At 40.6% G+C, this 19,031-nt stretch overlaps 1 protein-coding gene across 14 annotated transcripts in view; it reads right to left on the bottom strand.

Annotated features, from left to right (window-relative positions):
- The window catches only part of KCTD20 (potassium channel tetramerization domain containing 20), a 55,826-nt gene that overhangs the window by 14,275 nt on the left and 22,520 nt on the right, over positions 1–19,031 (bottom strand). For 4 of the 14 annotated variants that reach the window (XM_077999016.1, XM_077999022.1, XM_077999021.1 and 1 more), the window contains 2 exon segments: positions 5,498–5,703; positions 1,583–1,856 (listed from right to left, as the gene is read on the bottom strand). In XM_077999016.1, coding sequence (XP_077855142.1) covers positions 1,583–1,856; positions 5,498–5,657 — 434 coding nt within the window. In that variant the 5' untranslated portion in view covers positions 5,658–5,703. 14 annotated transcript variants of the gene reach the window in all.

Genomic DNA, 19,031 nt, shown 5'->3' on the forward strand with positions numbered 1-19,031 from the left:
GGTGAAACCCTGTCTCTACTGAAAATACAAAAATTAGCCGGGTGTGGTGGCACACACCTGTAATCCCAGCTACTTGGGAGGCTGAGGCAGGAGAATTGCTTGAACCCGGGAGGCGGAGGTTGCAGTGAGCCGAGATTGCACCACTGCCCTCCAGCCTCGGTGACAGAGCGAGACTCCATCTCAAAAAAAAAAAAAAGTAGTTCACTGTGAATTTATATGTTCAAATACACATATATTTGAATAGCTGGATTCTATTTAGCCTAGAATTCAATAAATTAGTGTGATCGATTCGAATTTCTAACTCAGTTTAAATTAATTCAAAGTCCTGAGGTTAGATCTCTAAACAAAATAAAATCTACTTCTAAGTAGATGAAAATGATCAAAAGCCAAATCTACATGTATAATATCATTATTATTACTATTTTTACTCTTATCCCAATTTGCTCTTCCTTGGGTTAAGGTCTATGGTTGGCCAAAAAGACAATCTCTTAACTCCTAGCCCAGGCTCTGAGACTCCTTCTTGGACAGTTTTCCTTCTTAGTAGGCTATTTCCATTTCCTAAACTCTAACCTTAAAAATCTGAGGGCCAGAGATGGTTAAGAAGAGGGTAAATCTGAATGAAGCAGCACAGAGAATGGACCATGAAGAATAAAGAGGGCAATCGTGAAACAAACAACAAAGCAACTAGGTTTAAAGACTCCACTTAAAGATTACATTTCAAAAAACTTGAATAGTAATGGAAGCATTAGAAAATGACAGCATAGCATCTGTTGCCAAGCATAAAACTTGCAATAGATGGCAGGGAAATGGTTTTCAGTAAAATGGCTTTGTTCTTGGGCCATGTAGAATATTTGCCTAATACTGTTTTTTTTTTTTTTTTTTTTTTTTAAAAAGGGAGTAAGATTTAGGTCTCACCTTACCCCCAGCATCTTTGACCTATGAAACTCTGAAAACATTACTTAGAGTGAATTTGTAGAGGAGCAGAGAATGAGATTTAGCAGGTTATTTTTTCATCGTTTCCAAATAGGTTTTATTTTCTTTTGTGGGGCTCATTTTACTATACTGGCTTTGTAAATGAAGAACTCTCCCCACCCTGAAATACCAACACGTATTAGGCTTTTACCAGCTTGCCCTCCCTTCACAAATGTATGAGGGCAGAAAAATAAAAATACAATGCTTTTTTTTTTTTTTTTTTTTTGAGACGGAGTCTTGCTCTGTCGCCCAGGCTGGAGTGCAATGGTGTGGTCTCGGCTCACTGCAACCTCCACCTTCCGGGGTTCAGGCGATTCTCCTGCCTCAGCCTCCCAAGTAGCAGCTGGGATTACAGGCACCTGCCACCACACCCAGCTAATTTTTGTATTTTTAGTAGAGATGGGGTTTCACCATGTTGGCCAGGCTGGTCTCCAACTCCCGACCTCAGGTGATCTGCCTGCCTCGACCTCCCAAAGTGCTCAGATTACAGGCATGAGCCACCGCGCCCAGCCTATGCAATGCTTTTTATTGTTATATCTAATGCAAGATAAACATCAGGTATTTCTATTTATAGAGAGCAGAGGGAATCTGGAAGAAAATTATCAATTACCTTCCCAGCATGGTATCCGGATGAGCAGTGAAAATCTGTGGATTCACAACAAAACGTGTGCCATCTACAAGAAGCGTCACTTTCTCTGGTGCTTGGGAATGGGAATTACTGCCAAAGCCCACACTACTGTTTCCAAATCTTTCTGGAGCAATAAAAGGTTCATGGTTCCGTTTATTCCCACTTTGGAAGCAAGAACCTTTGATGTCTTCAGCAAGGGACATTATGTGAGGGAACTGAAGATTTGCTGGCTGAGAGGCATAGTCAAGCGAGAGGTCTAAAAGAACATACAAAGAAACCAAAACAACTTGAGAGCAAAAGCCTTGAGAGAAAAACCCTATCTTCTTTAAAACAACAAGCAAAAAACCCCAAATTTTAGGTGTTGACAGGCAAAAAACCTCTTGCCTACAGCTAGTAAAAAGCAAGCAAACAAACTAGAGACTCATATTGGATCTCCTCCATGTACACGTGAGGGTTGGCGGAGGGAGGGGAAGAAGGCAGAATGCTCACACTTGAACATTATTTAAATCTTCTAAAGTAAACTATGTATATGGTTAAGAAAAACAGTAGAGAAGAATTTATGTGGAGGCCCAAGAGTCTCCCCTGTTATTCCCTGTACCTTCCCTGGTGTTGGTTCAGACGCAGTCGCTTTTTACTTGTTTTCACTTCTATTGCTAAATAATACTTTTATATTTCCTGTGTTTTATTTAAGGAACCTGCTATTAATATGTGCCAAAACTATTCATTTTCAAATTCTTCAAAATTGTTTTAAAATTTATTTCCCAGAAGGGATAATGATAGTCTTTAATTTTCCAATATATTACTTTTCCTAGAAATTCACAGTAAAAGGCATTTTCACTATGTACAGGAGAATCCTAACATCACCTACACTATTTTTTCAAAAAGGCAGGTCTTACTCTCAGCAGAGAAGTTCCAGTGCAAATGACATTAGAATTCATTCGTAAAATCTGTTTCTCAGTATCACTAAAAAGCTGTTTTCTTTAAGCAATTTATTTAATTTTTTTTTTTTTTTTTTTTTTTTGAGATGGAGTCTCACACTGTCGCCCAGGCTGGAGTGCAGTCGTGCAATCTCAGCTCACTGCAAGCTCCACCTCCCGGGTTCACGTCATTCTCCTGCCTCAGCCTCCTGAGTAGCTGGGACTATAGGCGCCCACCACTACGCCTGGCTAATTTTTTGTATTTTTTAGTAGAGACAGGGTTTCACCAAGTTAGTCAGGATGGTCTCGATCTACTGACCTCGCAATCCGCCCGCCTCGGCCTCCCAAAGTGCTGGGATTACAGGCGTGAGGCACCGTGCCTTGCCAGTTAATTTATTTAATTTTTCTACCTGGCCCATCATCTATAAAATGAGGATAAATAATGTTCACTCCATCTACCTCACAGGGCTGTTTCAATTATAAACTGAAATTAAGGATGTGAGAGCACTTAAAAATAGGCCGGGTGTGTGGCCTGCAAAGTGTTGGGATTACAGGTATGAGCCACCACACCCAGCCCTATTTTATTTTAATGTAAAAAAGGTTTTTAATGAAAAATTCCAAACATAGGAAAGCACAAACTTAATACATAAGCCCTATCACCTACATTTGGTAAGATTTGTTAACATTTTTCTACCTTTTCTTCAGGCCCTTTTTGAAAAAAAAGAAAAAAATGTTATCAATACAACTGAATTACTCCCACCTGTCATGTTTATAAAATTTGTAAACAAATTCAGGAACATGATTAATGCCTATGACCTCTGGGAAATTAGTCTGATTTCCTACACTCAAGACAACCAAATAAATTGTTGGGCAGAGGACACTTAGTTTTTTTTCCCATTTGTTTGTAGATAAAAGGCAACAAAAATATAGACCAAAAACCTATTTAGAGTTCACATCCCATAGCTTCTCATAAACTTTCAATGTGGTCTCATGTTTGCACACCAAAAGCTATGCTTCCAGGTAACCCACAGGCAAGCTTGTAGCAAGAAACACTTGGATCACCAGGATAGGCTTTCACACTTGAGGTGCTGTTTATTAAAAATGAAATAGATACCTGGGCCAGGCGCGGTGGCTCACGCCTGTAATCCCAGCACTTTGGGAGGCCAAGGCGGGGAGATCGCAAGGTCAGGAGATCGAAACCATCCTGGCTAACACGGTGAAACCCCGTCTCTACTAAAAATACAAAAAATTAGCCAGGCGTGGTGGCGGGAGCTTGTAGTCCCAGCTACTCAGGAGGCTGAGGCAGGAGAATGGCGTGAACCCAGGAGGCGGAGCTTGCAGTGAGCCAAGACTGCGCCATTACACTCCAGCCTGGGCGACAGAGCGAGACTCTGTCTCAAAAAAAAAAAAAGAAATAGATACCTGAATTACTAATTCAGTTCCTTATAATGCTTGATTTCTCCCCAATAATGAAGCAATTAAAATGGGTTTATTCCTAAACCCAAGGAAGAAACCTCAGGTTCTATCCTGCTTAAATGGGTGAGTAGGAAGAGAGACTCCTTGCACAAGTTCTCCCTAATGGTGTACTCTTTGACGGCAGTCATATGCTTTTCTGTCAGTTAATACACATATAGAAATCATCTCAGCCCACTACCTCCTAGCAATGTGACCCTGGGCAAGTTACCTAAGCTTTCTAAGCCTCAGTTTCCTCATCTGTAAAACAAGGATAATAGTTGTAAGGACTAATCTGAAGTAGAGTCAGCAAATTTTCCATAAAGGGCCACAAAGTAAATATTTTAAGCTTGTGGTCAGTCTCTGCCACTACTGTAGCAGGAAGGCAGCCATAGACAATATGGACATGATGGCTGTTTCATTAAAATTTTATTTACAAAAACAGACAGATTTGACCAGTTTGCCACCCCGATCGAAAGAATGTATGTAAAGTTCCTAGTACAGTGAATGCTCAATAGATGGTAGTTGCTATTATTGGTGCTATTGTTTTACTTAAAAGTTAAAAAGAATCTCAGTTTATTAGGAGCTTTCACATCTATTAACTTGTTAATCTACTATTCTTGTGAGGTAAGAATAATTTCTTTTTTTTTTTTTTTTTGAGACAGAGTCTCGCTCTCTTGCCCAGGCTGGAATGCAGTGGTGTGATCTAGGCTCACTGCAACCTCTGCCTCCCAGGATCGAGCGATTCTCGTGCCTCAGCCTCCCAAGTAGCTGAGATTACAGGCATCTGCCACCACGCCCGGCTAATTTTTGTATTTTTAGTAGAGATGGGGGTTTGCCACGTTGGCCAGGCAGACCTTGAAGTCCTGACCTCAAGTGATCCACTTACTTTGGCCTCCCAAAGTGCTAGGATTACAGGTGTGAGCCACCGCACCGGGCCTAGATAGAATATTAATAGCCTTGTTTTCCAGATTAAGAATGTGAGGCTCGCCAGCCTGGGCAAAATGGTGAAACCCTGTCTCTACCAAAAATATAAAAAATTAACTGGGTGTGGTGAATACACCTGTGGTCCCAGCTACTCGTGAGGCTGAGGTGGGAGGATCACTTGAGCCTGGGAGGCAGAGCTGCAGTGAGCCAAGATCACGCCACTGCACTCCAACCTGGGTGACAGAGTGACACCCCATCTCAAAAAAAAAGAAAAAAGAAAAAGCAGGGCTCAGAAAGACTGAGGATCTCATCCATGGTTACAACTAATAAGCAGCTGAGTTAGAAGTTGAATGTCTTCTGACTCCAAACCTGTGGCTGTTTGTTTGTTTGTTTTAATACCATTATCACCACATTAGATGTGCTAGACTGATTAAATAAGTGGAGATTTTCTGTGAAGGTCAGCTTTATATAATTGTGATATGCAAGCTAAGCAATTAATTGGATAATTTATTTAGATTAAACACATTCATGCCTTCTGGGTAGAGTAGCTGCTTTGGTATTGGAAAGCCCCCCAAATTAAGTCAAGAGCTAATCACTGTACCTTCATTCCTGGGACCTAGAGGATAAGTAAGATTATGAGGACCAGATGAAGCCAGGCTATTTGCTTCTTTTTCTTGGGCTGCAACTGAAGTATCATCCACTAAGCAGCTGGCCTCCTGCCGCAATAACCTGTCACTGTCACTGCCACGGTGAACATTCATCCTTAGATTCTGAGTCCTGAACTGTCCGTTTGATCAGAGAGAAATCCTGGAACACAGGAATATGGATGATTTAGAACTCAAAAAACAGATTTCTAAGGACTTCCATGATATGAAAGCCAGACTAGAAAACTGACAGCTAGCATTCCTGTTCTCAGGAGAAACAGGCATCTTACACATTTTTGTGATTTTTAGATTAATAGGAATTGGGCTGATTTAAATGGTCTTTATCAAATCACTAAGAATGCAGATAAACTTGTTACCAGGGAATAATTTTATCCATGAACAGACATCAAATTCACTGACTTCGGCCACATTCATGATCAATTCTACATTAAATGGTGGTACAATAATTTTGTGGTATTCACATTACAGAGACATAGGGTAGCAGGGAGTTCAAATTTCAACTAAAGAAAACCTATGTTTTTCTAAATTGACACATATGCTTTTGCAACAGTTAAGCACTAGGATATTAAAAAACAATCACAACCTTAAAGCCAGTATGAGAATCATCTGAGCTGAAGAAAAAAGCTAATTCTGATTGTAGTGCTCAAGTTCTCCTTTTTTATCTCCCCTTTTCTCTCTTTCACTTTGTATACCTTATGCTCAATCCCGAAACCCCACCTCAGAATCACACTGACTACAAAGCTAATCATGTCATTCGTCTCTCTCGAAAGCAGTGCAAAGTCCCCATGACCAACACACACTATGTAACTGCCATGTGCAAGACCCCCAATGATCAGTCAGGATGGAGACGCCACAGCAGCCACACAGGGGTCTTCATAACTTTCTGCTGGTTAATCATGCCCTGCAACCCCTCCATCCTCGATGGTGGCTAAACTACTCAAAATATTCCTGAAGTTCACTCTACTTAACACTTCCACAGTTTACACTGTACAAGTTTCCACTGGCATTCTGGTGGAAGAATCATCTTAAATCATCAGTAATTTGTATGCATATGGATTACATGCATAATAATATTTTAGGAAACAGGAAGCTCACTACTAAGGGCAGTAATGCTTTTTAATACTCTGAATTTCCTGGCATACCAAGCATGTGGTAGGTGCCAATAAACATCTATAAAAAATAAACATGATATCTGTAATGTAAATTAAATTTTGAATCCCTTCATAATGTATATTAAAATATTTTTAGCATAAAATTGATCAGTTTATGCCCTGGTCCAAGTTTTCACTTAGATGAAATGTAAAAATGACCACTTTGATAAGATGGATAGAGGAATACGCCTGAAAATAAATCATGCTAAAGAAGAGATACTTTCAGTTGATGAAATCTTTCTCAGACAACGGCTCTTATAAAGCAAATTGAAGGAATAAAGTGAATGTATTGATAGAAAACCTTCAATGTGACTACAGCTTTTTTCACAATTATCCTTTCTTAAAAAAAAGTATTTATATTACAAAAATGCAGTCATTTAAAGTGATGCTTGGCGACTGGTAAAGTCAAACAGAACCACAGATGCCTTCAAGTTTGGCTCAGATGTCAAAATCAAGTCTAGAGAATAAGATAAAGAATGAGGTCCATGGAATTGGAAAGAACATTACCAAAGACGGTCTGCTTCTTTAATCTTAACTGGTTTTAAACCATAATGTTCCAATCTACTTACAGCTCCTCTAGCTGCTCAAGAACCAAGTTCAAACTTCTCTTTGTTGCACTCGAAAAGATCTCTTGAACCAACACACAATAAGCTTGACTAAGCCTGCCTCTTGAGAGCGTGCATGGACTAGACTGTATAAGCCACTTAATTTAATCTCATAATGTAAGAAAATCATTTTGTTATCATGGAATAAAAAATGTCCTAGTTTATAAAACCAGGGCTCCAAAATCAGTTTAATTTGTATATGGTGAATTAATAAATGGATGTACTTGGAGTTTAGCAGGGTAGGTATCACCAGTGAGGGAAAATAAAGTAACTTTCTCAGCACTTAAAAGGTATTTGCATTTAATTAATTTTTATTATAAGTAATACACAGATATATTCCCAAGAAAATTCAAACCTTATAGATAATGTGAAAAAGGACCTTTTGATCATCATTCCCAATCCCAGTCATTTCTCCAAGTAACTATCATTACTTGGTATGAATCCTTTTAGACTTTATTAAAATGCATATTTATTATACAGATATACTGGGGAAAGCATATAGTTTTTTAAAAACACACAAATTATACACTATATGCATCATTCTCATTCTCTAATGTTTTTCTAGATGTTCTTGAGAACCATCTATGATTGAAGATTGAGATCTAGTTCATTTGTTTTTAAGGGCTGTATAATATTCTACTAATACAATTTTACTCTCCTCCCTATGAATATTTAAGTTGTTTATAACAAACAAATGCTTTGATGAATAAGATCAGAGTGTACTATGGAACTCCAAGAGAGGATTCAATTTGCAGAGTTTTCCCAAATGGATTTGGTTTCAGAATTTCTTTTTTCAAGAAATCCTTCAGGGCCGGGCGTAGTGGCTCACGCCTGTAATCCCAGCACTTTGGGAGGCCAAGGTGGGCGGATCACAAGGTCAGGAGATCGAGACCATCCTGGCTAACACAGTGAAACCCCATCTCTATTAAAAATACAAAAAATTACCCGGGCGTGGTGGGGGAGCACCTGTAGTCCCAGCTACTCAGGAGGCTGAGGCAGGAGAATGGCGTGAACCTGGGAGGTGGAGGTTGCAGTGAGCCAGCCTGGGTGAAAGTGCAAAACTCCGCCTCAAAAAAAAAAAAAAAAGAAAAGGAAGAAATTTATTTTTTTCAGAGACAGAGTCTCTCACTCGTTGCACAGGCCGGAGTGCAATGGTGTGACCTCGGCTCACTGCAACCTCCACCTCCCAGGTTCACACCATGCTCCTGTCTCAGCCTCCCGAGTAGATGGGATTACAGTCACCCACCACCATACCCTGCTAATTTTTGTATTTTTAGTAGACATGAGGTTTCACCATGTTGGCCCGGCTGGTCTCAAACTCCTGACCTCAGGTGATCCACCCGCCTCAGCCTCCTAAAGTGCTGGGATTACAGGTGTGAGAGACCACGCCCAACCCAGGATTAATGTTTAATGGCACATACTTTCAGATAGCACCTAACCCAGCATTTCCCAAAGTCCCCTATAAACTCTATTTCCTCTAAAATCCCAGAATGATGGAACAAAAATCTCTTGACCTATGGAACCTAAGAAGCAAACTGACACCGAGTTCTTCAACAAACCAGAGCAGGCAGTTTAAATATAATAGTAAGGTTTCTATTCCCTTTCCAGCATGGATGCTTCATTCAACTTTGAATGATATTTTCATTGCCTACCCTGGTTCACTTCTGTAGCCATCCCGCAAATGAATCTTGGTCCTCAGAACAGATTGAAGGGGGGAAAAAAAAGAAAGAAAAAAAGGCAAGGCGCAGTGGCTCACACCTGTAATCTCAGAACTTTGGGAGGCCAAGGCAGGAGGATCTCTTGAGCTTGAGAGTTCAAGATCAGCCTGGGTAATACAGTAAGACCTCATCTCTAAAAAAAATTTAAAAATTAGCCAGACGTGGTGGCGCATGCCTGTAGTCCCAGCTACTTGGGAGGCTGAGGCGGGAGGATGATTAAGCCCAGGAGGTTGAGGCTGTAGTGAACTGTGATTTTACCACTGCACTCCAGCCTGAGCAGCAGAGCAAGACCCTGTTTCAAAAAAAAAAGAAAGAAGAAAAGAAGCAAAACACAGCCAGGCACAGTGGCTCACCCCTGTCATCCCAGCACTTTGGGAGGCCGAGGCAGGCAGATCACGAGGTCAGAAGATTGAGACCATCCTGGCCAACATGGTGAAACCCCGTATCTACTAAAAATACAAAAATTAGCTGGGTGTGGTGGTGTGCACCTGTAGTCACAGCTACTCAGGAGGCTGAGGCAGGAGAATCGCTTGAACCCCGGAGGCGGAGATTACAGTGAGCCGAGACCACTCCAGCCTGGGTGACAGGGAGAGACTCCGTCTCAAAAAAAAAAAAGAAAAGAAACAAACAAACAAAACACTTCAACAACAATATAATTCTCTATTGCTGCAAAACTATTTTTTGATCAACAGAACTCTGAAGGTCACAGCAATGTGAAAGAACCAAAGGTTCGCCACCCTCTGTTATAGCTTAACAGTAACTGAAGAGACTGCTTTGGAAAAGCAGCAAGAGTTAAAAAATATATTAATAATGGAACCCAGAATATACAGCTGTGAAGCAAAGAAAACTTAACATCCAGCAAGCCCAGTTTATGCTTCACTTCCATACATTCTGTGAAAGCATTTTACATACTCTAAAGAGCTATATATTTTAACAGTATATATTTTATTATTTATTTCACAGGCTTCCCATGAAGGCCCATAATTTGTTGAATCTTGATTTTACTGACCTGGAACAGCAAAACAGTTTTAGCACCATCATCTATCCATCTTGGAAAATTTACATACAGTCTTTGATAGTGGAATTATCTCCACATATTCCTTGCACCTAAAAAAGAATGCACTGGTTTCTCTCTAGAACAGTCATCTTGAGTATGAATCTACAATAACCTGTAGATAATAAATTTGTATATTTTCTTATTTGCAATTTCTCCTAGTCAGTTATTTCTGAACAAGATATTTACCTAGATCACTATTCCCTTAAATTCAATATCCTACCATTGAGCTACTCAGATTTAAAACAAAAACAAAAAAACTAGTTGGAATGGGGTGGGGGCAATAATATTGATGTATCTCAAAAGCATAATGCTTTCATACTGTTTTTTTGTTTTTGTTTTTGAGACGGAATCTCGCCCTTCTTGCCCAGGCTGGAGTGCAGTGGTATGATCTCAGCTCACTGCAACCTCCGTCTCCCCGGTTCAAGGGATTCTCCTGCCTCAGCCTCCCAAGTAGCTGGGATTACAGGTGCGCACCACCACACCTGGCTACTTTTTGTATTTTTAGTACAGAAGGGGCTTCATCATGGTGGCCAGGATGGTCTCGATCTCCTGACCTCGTGATTCATCCGCCTCGGCCTCCCAAAGTGCTGGGATTACAGGCGTGAGCCACCGTTTCTTAATAGTGCAAAGACATGATCTTTTAAAAAGCAGTACCCTCATTTATACTTAGGACCATATCTCCACTCTGTGTAGGAAGTGGAAGGTGAAGATGAAGTAGGATGCCACAGAATTTGGTAAATAAGCTAATTTGCCCTTAACCCATACCCCATAATCAAACTTAAGAAGTAATTATATCTTTGCCAAACCTTCATTCCAAACTGAAAAATCCTAGCCCTTCCAGTCTGTTCTTATGTGAAAACCACTTGGTCTAGTTTCATTGTGCTTTTCTTTATGCATGCTAATATTAGAGAACTCTGCTAATGTTTTCTATTAAGCAGGTTTTCTGTTTTGCTGCACATAATGCTGTCTGGTGACACCCAGAATTTCTGGGAATAGGTTAAAATGGGATGAAGGTTGGGGGAGGGGAAACGGAGGGGGATGGGGGAAATCTAAAATGTCTACAAGACCTCCTTCTAGTACTATTATTAACTCACAGTAAGAGGCTACCATATTCCAAAAGTACTGAGTCTCTACAAAAGATAAGAAATTAGCTGGGTGTGTGATGATGTACACTTGTCTCAGCTGCTCAGGAGGCTGTGGCAGGAGGATCACTTGAGCCTGGGAGGTCAAGGCTGTAGTAACCCATTATCATGCCATTGTACTCCAACCCCGGGTGACAGAGCAAGACCTAGTCTCTCTCATTCATTCATCAATCGAGTTTATACTGATATTTTCAGTTCAAATTTAATACTGGTTTTTCCTAACTCATTTTATATTAGTGTATCTTTTCCCTCACATTGAAATTCTTGATTCATAGACTAGTTTCAGAATTATAATGTCAAATTACTAGTAACAATAAACCTAGTAAGTTTAGGTGTTTTGATTGGGGGGGGCAGTTCTTTTTGTCCTTAAAGCATATCCCACTAAGGATATAGTCAGCATGCTATATTCAAAAGTTACTGTATATTTTTTCTCTGTATGTTCTGTAAGGTAGGTTCATTTGTTTCCCTTTATATTCAATTTTTGCATTTTTCCATTATTTTAAAAATGTATTTCCTGAATATGTAAAACATTTACACGGTTCAGAAGTTGAAGACCCATAAAAAAGGAATGTTCAGAGAAGTCTCTGTCCTTCCCCCTTTCCCGCTCAATCTGTTCCTATTTATTCCCTGCAGATAACCAGTTGTCTTAGTCCATTTGTGCTGCTATAAGCAAAGTGCCTGAGACTGGGTAATTTATAAAGAACAGAAATTTCTTTTTTTTTTTTTTTGAGACGGAGTCTCGCTCTATCACCCAGGCTGGAGTGCAGTGGCGCGATCTCGGCTCACTGCAAGCTCCGCCTCCTGGGTTTACGCCATTCTCCTGCCTCAGCCTCCTGAGTAGCTGGGACTACAGGCGCCCGCCACCACACCCGGCTAATTTTTTGTATTTTTAGTAGAGACGGGGTTTCACCGTGGTCTCGATCTCCTGACCTTGTGATCCGCCCGCCTCGGCCTCCCAAAGTGCTGGGATTACAGGCGTGAGCCACCGCGCCCGGCAAGAACAGAAATTTCTTTTCTCACAGTTCTGGAGGCTAAGAAATCCAAGCAAGATTAAGATGCTGGCAAATCGGGTGTCTGGTGAGGTCCTGTTCCTCAAAGATGATTGTGTCTAGACATCCTCACATGATGGAAGGAAAAGGGCTAGCTAGGTTCCTTCAATCCCCTTTTATAAGGCCTGATCACCTCCTAAAGGTCTCCCCTCTCAATGGTGTCACCTTGGGGGTTTAAGTTCCAACATAACAATTTTGGAGGGACATATACATTCAAAATACAGCACTGGTTTTGTTAGTTTATCTTGCATGTTTTGTATGTTTCTCTTTGCAGATATAAGCAAATATATGTGTATATATACATATATTCTTAACTCCTTTTTTCTCTTATACAAAAGATAGAATACCATATTCTACCAAATAAAATACTCTATTTTGTACCTTGTTATATTACTTAACAGTATATCCTAGAGATCACTCCATGGGAGTTCATACAGATCTTCCTCGTTCTTTATTATGTCTGCGTAATACTACACTGTGTAGCTATTAATATGCAGAGATTAGATACAGAAAAGGGAAAAAGGGCATTCCAGGCAAGATGAATGACAAATAACTGGCAGGTAAATAAGAATAAACAAGGCTTTATTAGTATATGAAAGAGAAAGTAAACCAATCAGGCTAGAGTGAAGGATTAATGCAAAAGGGTGGGAAAAATCAAGGTTACTACCATATCATACAATTCTAGGGAAGACCATGCACATCGTCATCTAAGGAACTGTATAAAGCACAGCTTAGATAGTTGTACACACTACCTTGGGTAAAGCTAAAGACAAAAAGTTGGGGCCAGTTTACAGAGGCACTTAGATTATAAGGTAAAATAGGATTTTGTCTTGTAGCCAAAGCTTCTGCAGGAAGGTGTCATGTTCAAAATGTTGCTTTAAGATAAGTAAGACCACAAACAGACTGGAGGGGGCTATAGGAGGAGGCTACTTAAATTGTCTAGGTGTGAGGTAGTAAGGATCTTATTGGGCTGACGGCAAAGAAAAGGGTATTACCTAAGACACGGTCTTGCTCACCTTCAAAGAGCTTACAATCTAGTTGTTGAGATAATGTATTATTTAAGAGTTACATAATACAGAAGTGATATTTTAGAATCAGAAGAGACCTCAGTGATCATATTGTCCAGTGGTTCTCAAATCCAGCTGATAATCAGAATCACTGAGAGGAACTTGTTAAAACATCTTCTTGGGCCCCATTCCCCAGAGATTCTTATTCAATACGTCTTTAGTTGGGTCTGGAGAATCTGAATTTGTGACACACTCCTCAAGTGATCTCCCACTGACTGGCGATGTCTGTGGACTGCTGTTCCAGTATCATCTTTTCATTTCATGGACGAAAAGTTGAATCACAACAATATTATTTTCCAAGAATATTCAAGGAGATTACAATCTAGGGGTTGGGAAGCCTTTTTAATCAAGACCCAAAACCCAAAAGCTAAATGAGAAAGACAAATCTGACCACAAAACATTTAAAAACTTTTGTATGGCAAAGGATCCTGTAAACAAAGACAAGAGACTTGAAAAACTGTATCTGTAACAGACTACGAAGAGTTGTTATCATAATACTCCACAAGGGTTATGAAAATACATGAAACTAACACAACAGAAAAATGGCGAAGGATGGAAAAGGGGCAAATACCCAAAAGAGAGTTGGTGAAGCTATATTAATAGCCTACAAAATCGAATTTAAGGCAAAAAACTACACAAGCTTGGCAAGGCAGAAAATTCAAAGGATATCTGTGGACAGGACTATTTCTGTTCCTCATTTCTACCTTGGAAAAAAATCGTAACAAGAGAAGTAGGAGAGAAGAAGGCATTACAATTCCACAGGAAAGCTGGTACTCCTCTGACTCCACTTCCCTTTTCCTTCCTTCTTCTCTACAGATCACAGGCCAGGCTAACAAGCTGACAGATAAAAGTACAATGACAGAGTGACAAGATTAGAATTGCTTGGATAAATTTTCCTGTCTCCTCTATTTGACACTCCTAACTTACTACCCTCAGAACTTTTTTGTCAATATAACTTACGTTGAAAGACAGCTTTTGTGCACATAAAAGACTATATGAGTTACTTGCATTTACATTAAGACCTTAAGTTCAGTATATTAACAGTCTAAAGACCCTTAAATATTTTTTATAACTGTATCAGCCTAATTACCTAATTTAAAAATATTAATGTACTACATATAAAAAGATTTAAAGAACCATATAATAAAAACTCTTGTACCCACCTCCAGTTTAAATATAAAACATGAATCCCCTAAATTTGGCATTCCCATCAAACATCTTCAGTACATTTAGCTTAATATATGCTCTTTTCCTATGTTAGCACTTCAAATGCCTACCAAGCAAATCTGTAAATACTCAAAAAGCTCTGGTAGATGTTTAAAAAATTAAACTTATAAATATAGTGTACATAAAAAGGTCCTAAATATTACAACACTTTTCAAACATAGCAAAGTTTTCTGGCATTCTTAAACTAATAATCAAATCTAAACGTAATTACTCAAGACCATATCTTAAATGAGAATCACAAATTAATCTGCTGGATTCTTTCATATGTCAAATTACTGCAAAGATTACATCCTAAGTCCAGATGGACTTAAACTTTATTGATTTAACACATATCATGCACTATATATTATTTAAGTACTTTATAAATATTATTTAATACTCAAAAAACTTTATGAGGTAGATGCCATTGTTACCCTCATTTTACACATAAGAAAACTGAGGGAAGAAGGAGGTTAAGGAAAGCTCCCACAGTCACAAAGCTAACAAGCAGTGGAGCCAGACTTCTGGCTTCATAGTCTATGCTGTTTACCACCATGCAGTGCCACTGCTTCTTACAGGTATAATTCACTTCAACATTTCTATGTAAGTTTTACAGGACTGGAAATATGATTCCAAGCTGAAGAGCTGGGGCTAGGACATATAATCTTTCTGTGCTGATAATGGGCACATCTAGCACCTTTCCTCTTTAAATAATTGCTACAACAGAGCCTCTAAATCAAATACCGCCAGATGGGGGTTGATTTTACAATCTGAGTTCAAATTAAGATCTAATTGTGAGGCCGGGTTCGGTGGCTCATGCCTGTAATCCCAACACTTTGGGAGGCTGAGGTAGGTGGATCACTTGAGGTCAGCAGTTTGAAACCAGCCTGACCAGCATGGCAGTTCGAGACCAGCCTGGCCAACATGGTGAAACCCTGTCTCTATTAAAAGTACAAAAAAATTAGCTGGGTGTGGTGGTGGGACCTGTAGTTCTAGCTACGCAGGAGGCCGAGGCAGGAGAATTGCTGGAACCTGTGAGGTGGAGGTTGCACTGAGCTGAGATCACGCCACTGTACTCCAGCCTGGGCTACAGGCTCCGTCTCAGGAAAAAGAAAAAAAAAGATATCTAATTCTGCTGTAACTTCTTTCAACTTTATTACCTAAATACTGGTTAGATGGAATTCTACAATTTCCATGTGGGGTGCTTCCTCTTTTGATTGAACTTAACTAGTTAAGGTCATTCTAATGAAACCTTAAGGAGAACAATCCAAGGCACATAATAGGTCAAAGAAAGCTCACAACTCCTACGAAAAAGCTGGTCAACATACAATAGAATTTCCAGGGTAACGTCTTCAATGTCCAGGATACTCCTCTACTTGGCTATTACCTAAAACTCTCTAAAGGAACAACTACATAGGCTGTAAAGAATAATTCAAAGACAAACTTCTAGGAAATCCAAGGGATATACTATTAGTAATAACATTTTTTAAAGCAGTGCAATTAAAAAATTGAAAGTATATTAGCCAATACAGTAGATTATTTTATAGAAAAGAGCTAAGCATTTATATGGCAAGAAAAGAGCTGAAGGCTTTAGAGGACAGATCCATAAATCAGTACTGTAGTAACAGAGCTAACATGTAGAAAATTCATGTTTATAGACAATCCACAAATCACTGTCAGAAGACAGCGTAAAGGTCATCTAGTTAAAGGACCAGCACCAATTGCTGTCAAAAGCTTTCATGCAGTCTTGTCAAAAATTAGTCCAATGTAGATAATGTAACCCACACACCATTTTCTGAGTCCTAAGACACTTGACACTAAGACATCATCAATCTAATAACTTTTTAGGAAAAAGAAGCACTATTATATTTTTAGTAGAGATGGGGTTTCACTACATTGGCCAGGCAGGTCTTGAACTCCTGACCTTGATCAAGTGATCTACCCACCTCGGCCTCCCAAAGTGCTGGGATTACAGGTGTGGGCCATGGTGCCCAGCCATCTTCACTTCTTTTTTAATATTAAAAATGTATTTTTTTCCTTCATTAGTATAGTGGTCAGTATAAAAAAAGAAAAAACAGACTTGGACTCCCAGGCTCAAGCAGTCCTCCCACTTCAGCCTCCCAAGTAGCTGGAACCACAGGTACGTGCCACCACGCCTGGATGATGTTTTCCCCCTTTTTAAATTCTGTAGAGGCAGGGTGTCACTATGTTGCCCAGGCCAGTCTCAAGCTCCTGGGATCAAGCCATCCTGCCACCTTGGTCTCCCCAAGTGTTGGGATTACAGGCATGACCACCTCACTTGGCCAAAAATGCCTTCTTTAAAAATGTAATAGTCCAGATACCGTGGCTCACGCCTGTAATCCCAGGTCTTTGGGAGGCCAAGGCAGGAGGATCGCTTGAGCCCAGGAGTTCGAGACCAGCCTGGGCAACATAGCAAGACCTTTCTTTCTTTTTGTTTTTGAGATGGAGTTTTGCTCTTGTTGCCCAGGCTGGGGTGCAGTGGCACCATCTCGGCTCACTGCAACCTCTGCCTCCCAGGTTCAAGCAATTCTCCTGCCTTAGCCTCCTGAATAGCTAGGATTACAGACATGCACCACCACGCCCAGCTAATTTTTTTTTTATTTTTAGTAGAGACAGGGTTTCTCCATGTTAGTCAGGCTGGTCTCGAACTCTCGACCTCAGGTGATCCGCCCACCTCAGCCTCCCAAAGTGCTGGGATTATAGGCATGAGCCACCGCACCCAGCCTAGACCTTTCTCTACAAAAATAAAAATTAAAAAAATTAACTGGGCATGGTGGCTCATGCCTGTGGTCCCAGCTACTCGGGAGGTTGAGATGGGAGGACGGCTTGAGCCTAGAAGGCTGAGACTGTAGTCAGTCATGATCATGCCACACTGCATTCCAGCCTGGGCAACAGAGCAAGACCCTGTCTCGAAATACAAGGCTAGATTTTTTAATGCCCTTACATGACAAAATAAAATGCCAGCAACCTTATGATAGTCTCCCAATCACCCACCCGCCACAATTTTACCAATCATGAACCTCAAAATCTGGGATCCCAAACCTTCCACCCAAGACTACAAAACACCTCTACTAGTTCATCCCAGTCTACCTAAAAATAGTCTATTACACCCACCGTGACTTCCATGCACTAGTTTAATCCCATCCCCTGGAAAAACATATCCTTCCATCACTTCCAACCCTTTAAATATTAAAGACAAGTACCATAAATTCCCTTCTTTGATCAGCATATTAAATCTACAATTCTTGCCACGGTTTTGCATTTAACACTATTTCCAGACTTCTTGACATTTTTGCAGTGGCAGATCATGGCTCACTGTAGCCTCCAACTCCTGGGCTCAAGCAATCTTCCTGCCTCAGCCTCCCAAGTAGCTGGGATTACAGGTATGCACAACCACGCCCAGCTAATTTTTTAAATTCTATTTTAAGTAGAGATGGGAGTCTCACTATGTTGCCTAAACTGGTCTCTAACTTGTGGGCTCAAGCAATCATCCCACCTGGGCCTCCCAAAGCATTGGAATTACAGGCGCGAGGCCCCTTACCCGGCCTCAATATTTGATTAGGATACAGATTTAAAAATAGCAAGGCCTTCTTTAATGCTCAGCATTAGTAAAATTACAGGAAACCATCCCAATTCTCAATTCCACAATATGACTGAGGAAGGTAATGTGGGAATCTCTGAAAAGCATCAGATGAGTGATTTAAAGGACTACATAGTATCTTCATTAATTCAAGAATACAGCCCCCAATGGCTCACACATGCAATCCCTGTACTTTAGGAGGCCAAGGTGGGAGGACTGCCTGAGCCCAGGAATTTGAGACCAGCCTTGGCAACACAGTGAGACCCCCATCTCTCCAAAACATAAAAAATTAGGCCGGGCATAGAGGCTCACACCTGTAATCCGAGAACTTTGGGCAGGTGGATCGCTTGAGACCAGGAGTTCCAGACCAGGCTGGGCCACATGGCAAAACCCCGTCTCAACAAAAAGAAAGAAAAAAAATTAGCCAGGCACAGTGGCATATGACTGCAGTCCCAGCTACTCATGACACCAACATGGGAGGATTACATGAGACTAGCCTGGACAACACACCAAGATTCCCATCTCTTTACCATCTCTTTTTTCCAGATATGGTTGTGCACACCTGTAGTCCCAGCTACTCAGGAGTGGGCTACAGGCTCCACAGGCTCTTTACCATCTTTTTTCCAGGCACGGTTATGCACACTTATAGTCCCAGCTACTCAGGAGGCTGAGGCAGGAAGGTTATTTGAGCTTAGGAGGTCAAAACTGCAGTGAGCTGTGATAGCACCACTATATGCCACTGTGGGTGACAGAGCAAGACCCCGTCTCTTAAAAAAAAAAAAAAATGGCTGGGCGTGGTGGCTCAAGCCTGTAATCCCAACACTCTGGGAGGCCAAGGTGGGTGGATCACCTAAGGTCAGGAGTTCGAGACCAG

Source organism: Macaca mulatta, chromosome 4, assembly GCF_049350105.2.
Source record: "Macaca mulatta isolate MMU2019108-1 chromosome 4, T2T-MMU8v2.0, whole genome shotgun sequence".
Classification (NCBI taxonomy): domain Eukaryota; kingdom Metazoa; phylum Chordata; class Mammalia; order Primates; family Cercopithecidae; genus Macaca; species Macaca mulatta.